The 6332-nt window shown below is 51.2% G+C and overlaps 1 protein-coding gene across 1 annotated transcript; it reads left to right on the top strand.

Moving 5' to 3' along the window:
* Positions 1–4704: 4704 nt before the first annotated feature.
* On the top strand, positions 4705–4989 carry LOC133071343 (cystatin-B-like; the record flags this gene model as incomplete). Its single annotated transcript, XM_061163954.1, has 1 exon — positions 4705–4989. A coding segment is annotated over one exon (285 nt), but the record flags the coding sequence as incomplete, so codon positions are not given.
* Positions 4990–6332: the final 1343 nt, after the last annotated feature.

Here is a 6332-nt window from a genome sequence, read left to right as displayed (position 1 = left end):
GGTCACATGTGGGAGTCATCAGGCAGAGGAAAGGCTCAATCAGGGTCTAATCACTGTCTGTTTGGAGGGGTCTGGGCCCAAGTGAAAAATGAAAATGGGCCTATTTTGCTTGAGTGACAACCATCAACGGCCACCTTTGACCTCCGCACTCAGGCTCAGGGTCTGCCTGAGTTTTAAAAACCAGTCATCAGGGGAGGCCCCTCCCCCAACCCCTTTGCTCCCTGGATCTGGGCTGGTAGAATTCATTCATTCACCCCTCCTGCTTTCATTCTTTCAACAACCCAGCATCGGGCAGCCTGGCAATAGTTAGGACCCTCTCTAGTGGACCTGCAGTTTGAGTCCTGACTGTGGCACTTACCCGCCAGGTGACCTTGGACAGGTGGCTGTCAGATGTCAGTGGTCCCATCTGTGGAGTGGGGGGCATGTGACACTATGAAACAGCATTCAGTAATGGCTGGTGTGGTGGGGGTCCCAGAACATGAGCTGGCTGTGGGCTGCCACACTAGGGACAGGGACATTGGGCTGGGAAGGGGCTCCTGTGTGACGGTGCAATGGAGTCCCCATCCTACAGGGGAGGGCTGGGGCTCAGCCTGGAAAGTATAGGGGTATCTGCCAGGTGAACAGGGAGGGGGGCCATGCAGGCTGGGGATGCAGAGCTGGGAGACCTGAGAGAGGGCAGGAGTGAACATGCCTCAAGAGGGCCATTCATGGGCAGTGATGCTCAGCTAAGTCCCTCCTAACTGGGAGCACAGAGTTTCTGCCCTTGGTTCACACCTGCACTGAGGGATTCCATCCACCAGGCATCCTCCAAAAATGGTCTCCCATGAGTCCAAGGCCTTGTGAAGGGGTTCCCAGTCCTCAGGCCCTTCCCTGATGACCTTCAGGCTTGTCCAGGGGCAGACTCCTCTAAATGAAGAAATGACTGACAGCCTGAATGAGTGAAGGAACAGGTGAACCAACAAGCAACAGGACAGGGTTTTGGCCCTCATAGCTCAGATCCTTGATGACCTGTCTTTTCTTAGATGTCAGGAGCACTGCAGTAGGGGCACTGTCCACCAGGACCAGCGCAGGGGGCGGGGCTGAAGCCAAAGCCTGTTGGGGGTGGACTGGGCCCAACCCGGCTGGCGCCCTGCTGTGTGAGGCTGGAGTTCCAGGTCGGGCCCTTTCAGGCTTGAGGAATTGCTCTCGGGCTGCGGCCCGGGAGGGACGCCCACTACATTAGCGCCTGCCTTGCTCCCTGATGGTGTTTATCGGGATGTGGAACGGGCCTCCAGGAAACCGTCTGGCAGCCCAGGCTTCAGCAAATGGATTGCCAATTAATCAGCATCTATTTATGAGAACGTTTAAACCATTATTAATGTAGTATAAATACGGAACCGCTGGCGGCCCAGGGTGTGTGGGTGGGGGGCCCATCTGCCTAGGAGGACGCTGCCATTACATTCCTGGGGCCTATTCCCACCCCACCCTCCTGGGCAGGGCCCCCACCCCCGCCCCCACCCCCAGGAGCCGCTGCTGCAGGTGATGGCTTCCTCCTGCCGGCCCCAAGCTGCAGGGCGGCCGCCAGTTGGGGTTCTGAGCAGGCCTGCAAATGCTTCCCCACGTTGAAGGGTTTTCAACATGTTCTCACTTAAGATGTGGAGCTGCCACATGAGGGTCAAGTCCCATCACTCAGTCACTCGGCAGAGGCCTGGCTGCAGCCTCTGCCCCCTTGGGGGAGTGTGTGTCCACTGTTGGGGAGCACTGGGCAGGTGTCCCGACATTGCCCCCTCCTTCCCTTCCCCTCCTTCACCTGCTCTGGACCCACCAGTTGCATCCCGACCATCCTGAGTATCTATCCTGGGAGGAAGCAGCAGGAGATGGGAGGGTGGGAGACAGTGGTCAGGTACGTTCCCAGCCCCTCCCTCACAGCAGGCCCAGCTCTCAGGCCGGGGGCTAACAGCCTCCCCTCCCAACCATCCAGAAACCCCAGCTTCTCTCCTTGCCCCGTCCATACCTTCGCTTCTCTTCAGAGAGCCCAGCCTGCACTGTAGGCCTCCTCTTGTGTTCACAACGTCTGGGCCTTCAGTACGTGGGGGCCAACTTGGACTGGCCACTCTCAGAACTGGGTTTTGGGCTGGACTCCATGAGCCAGACATGCCTGTGGACTGAAGGTTCCCCCAGGACCCCTAGCTCCATCAGGATAGGACCTGATCCTCCACAAAGCACCCCTGATTCATCTTCCTCAGTATCACCTTGGCTGGTTTTTCTTTGCCATTTGCACCCATTTTACAGATGAGAGACTGCAACCATAGACACACAGCAAGCCAGTACCCTTCCCAGCCCCCACCCCTAGACTGATTGGCTGTGTCCTCAGCATGGTTTGACTGTAACCTACATGGCCACATAGTTCTGTGACGTGTGAATCTTTACAAATGCTTCCTACAGTTTCCCAGTTTCTCTGTTTTATGAAGAGCTTGACCTGCTTTCTCCCTCTTTGTGCTTTGCATCAAGATAACTGTACATTTGAGAATGAGGTGTCAAGAAGAGCTGTTAGCCTGAGAGGTTCCTCTGCAAAAGAGAAAAAAAAGCTGGGCTTTGGAGCTGGAGGTTATCAAATGCATGCTGATTTCGAGGACATTCCCTGCTCTGGTTAATTGAGGTGCTAGCTAACCAGGCCAGCTGATGGGATGTTGAGAGCTGATTGCACAATGCTGAAGACACAGGCAGGGCCTCTGAGGCACAGCCTTCGTGCTCTGAGGGGCAGGGAGCTGTCCCTCCTGTACGTAACGCTGGGAGTCACCGGGATGTGCAAAGCCCCTTCCCAGGGCCTCTGCCCTAAGCCACTGCTGCCAGGCTCATGATGTGTTGTTGGTGTATTTACCAGACAGATCCTGTGACCCTCCAGGGTGGGGACAGCGCCTTTACCACCTTCACATCCTGGTGCCTCCGGGAGACGCTGAGAAGTATTTGCTGACTAACTGACCAACCATTTGGGAAACTTCACTCAGAGCCATTTTCCCAGGCTCCTCTCCTTTCTCCCTGGTCATCTACTCAGCTGGCCTCCCCCCACCCCACCCCCACCCCGTGCTCTTCGTCAGCCCCCAGAGCAGGTCCAAGGCTCTGTAGCCTGAGAAGACCAAGGGCCAGGACTGGCTGCTCCTCATGGAGAATCCATCTGCCACTCGCTATGGCAGGAGCAGGGGCCCCTGGGGCAGGGTTTCACCCATGGTCACTCAGCACCCCAGAAGCCGAGGCTCCTGATGTCCTGAGGCTCTCAAGCTGTCTGCTCTGGACCCTGAGCCGTGGCCCAGCCACAGAGGCATGCTGGGAGGGGAGAGAACAAAGAGGCAGCATGTGCCCCTATTTTCTGGCCCCGCTCCCCCGCCCCCCATTAGCCGAGCGAGGATTGTTTATATTACAGCAGGAATTATTCCAGCCCTAATCAGAGGCCCTGCGAGGTTTCGGCATTCGAGGTATTTCTTTACCCAAGGACACTCTCCAATCCTATAATTTCCATTTCCCCAGACGCCCCTGATTGAAAGCAAACATTTTATATTTGGAAAGGAAAAGGGCCATGTGCTATTCATAGCCCAGCCAGGCTGTCCAAACGGGGCAAAGGGGCGGGCCTGGTGGGTTGGACGGATCTGAGAGGGCAGAAGGGGCGCGGGCTGGGCCCCTGGGGTTAAGGGGGTGGGCAGACCCTAGAGCACTATGCCATGGGGAGACTGAGGATAAGGTGGGGAATGTGAGCCCCTTTTTCCTCTTCCATTTCCTCACTGCCTCACCAAGTAGCTCCCACTATTTTTTCCAGGTAAGGACATGGATACCCCCAGTCTTGGAATGGGGCTGAATAAAGTATTAGTACTGTAATTCTGTATGGTCATGGGGCCCCTGGTCTCCACTATGGGCTCAGCTATGGTCTCAGGACCAGCTCCTATGTCTCTTCCTGGCGCTGTGTATCCCTCCCAGATTACTTACCTGCTATGACCCCAGACCCTCTCAGGGATCAAGAGGTGTACCAAGGTCACTGCTAGCCTCCAGGCCTGGTTTCTGCCCTCACCTTTCTCTCCTGACGCAGGGTCTCCCCTCTTGCTATGTTTCAAAGGTCCAGGCAATGACCATGTGTCCCTAACACATGGTCCCCCCAAGTAGCCGATGTGTATCTAGTCCTTTCTGCATGCCTGATACTGCTAAGCCTTTTCTAAGATGCTTCTATTAATTCTTTGAAGCAGACATTATTGTTACTCCATTTTATGGATAAAGAAACCAAGGCTTGAAGGACTTAATAAAGTCACCATGGTCCCGTTTCTGTTTTCTTGCACCTGTGTCTCACTGCTTGCTTCCTAATGCCAGTGAGATAAACTGAGGCTTATGTCCAGATCACAGCTCATCTGGTATGTGCTAAGTGATAGGCATTTGATTCACATTTGAATGAATGCATCTCAGGGCAGCAGGGACACAGCGGGAAGCTTTGTTTCCCTCTGTATTAAATCTGTACTGTTGAATGATTGAAAGAGAATTTTTTTCTTAAAATTTAATTTTTATTTTTATCAAAGTAATTCATACTTAGTTTTGTTAGCTGCTTTACTGAGTATAATTTATGTACAGTAAAATGCACATAAAATTCCTGTGAGTGTCCGTTGCTCCTGCGCGACCGCTGGGGCTACGTGACCACCGCTCCATGACTGCCTCCTGGTGTCTGCGGACCCACTGCCGAGATGACGCGGTGCGCCCCCTGCCAAGCAGCTGGCCGTGGCTGAGATCCAAGCCATTGCTGACAAGGTGAAGTCCCTGCTGGAAGAGAAGGAAAACAAGAAGTTCCCGGTGTTCAACGCTGTGGAGTTCAAAAGCCAAGGGGTTGCTGGGAGGACCTTCTTCATCAAGGTTCAGATGGATGATGACTTTGTGCACGTTCAAATGTTTGAAAGCCTTTCACAGGAGAACAAGCCAGTGGCCTTGACCAGCTACCAGACCCATAAAGGCAGACAAGACGAAGTGATGTGCTTCTAGTCCTGATTTTGCACAGAGTCCATCTCCCACATGGGTCTCTCCTCTGCAAACTGGTCTGGGACCATAGGCGGTGCCACTTGGGGTGGGGGTGAGACCCACATCTTGGGTGTCTCTGTTTCTAGCTTTCATTGTGTTCATTTTTTCCCCATCCAATCAATGATCTTAACTAAATTACTTTCAAGGAGGGCTTCTGTTATCTTTAAATACACACACACACACACACACACACACACACATATATATATATTCTGTCTTCACACAAAAATGTAAAAAACTGATTGCTTTTTGAAAAAGTTTTATTGTTGATATAATTCACATATGATACAATTCACCTATTTAAAGCATCCCAGTCAATGTTTTTTGGCATATTACATTATTTTCAATTGTGGTGAAATGTATACAGCATAAAATTTTCAATATTAATCATTTTAAGTACACAATTCAGTGGCAGCACTTAGACTCACAATGTTGTGAAACCAAACAGAAACTCTCCGTTAAACATTAACTCCACATTCCCCACTCCCCTCAGTCCCTGGCACTTGCTTCTTTCTGCTTCATTGACTACACTAAAGCCTTTGATTGTGTGGATCCCAACAAACTGTGGAAAATTCTTCAAGAGATGGGAATACCAGACCACCTGATCTGCCTCGTGAGAAACTTGTATTCAGGACAAGAAGCAACAGTTAGAACTGGACATGGAAAAATGGATTGGTTTCAAATTGGTAAAGGAGTACATCAAGACTGTATATTGTTACCCTGCTTATTTAACTTATATGCTGAGTATATCATGCAAAATGCCAGGCTGGATGAAGCACAAGCTGGAATCAAGATTGCTGGGAGAAAGATCAGTAACTTTAGATATGTAGATGGCACCATGCTTACGGCAGAAAGCAAAGAGGAACTAAAGAGCCTCTTGATGAAAGTGAAAGAGGAGAGTGAAAAAGCTGGCTTAAAACTCAATATTAAAAAAACAAAGATCATGGCATCCAGTCCCATCACTTCATGCCAAATGGATGGGGAAACAATGGAAACAGTGACAAACTTGGGCTCAAAAATCACTGCAGATGGTGACTGCAGCCATGAAATTAAAAGATACTTGCTCCTTGGAAGAAAATCTATGACCAACCTACACAGCATATTAAAAAGCAGAGACTTTACTTTGCCAACAAAGGTCCATCTAGTCAAAGCTATGGTTTCTCCAGTAGTCATATGTAGATGTGAAAGTTGGACTATAAAGAAAGCTGAGCACTGAAGAACTGATGCCTTTGAACTGCGGTTGGAGAAGACTCTGGAGAGTCCCCTGGACTGCAAGGAGATCCAACCAGTCTATCCTAAAGGAAACC

This window comes from Dama dama, chromosome 16 (assembly GCF_033118175.1).
Source record: "Dama dama isolate Ldn47 chromosome 16, ASM3311817v1, whole genome shotgun sequence".
NCBI classification, from domain to species: Eukaryota; Metazoa; Chordata; class Mammalia; order Artiodactyla; family Cervidae; genus Dama; species Dama dama.
The sequence above is the reverse complement of the archived record's forward strand: the minus strand, read 5'-3'. Positions and strand labels throughout refer to the sequence as shown.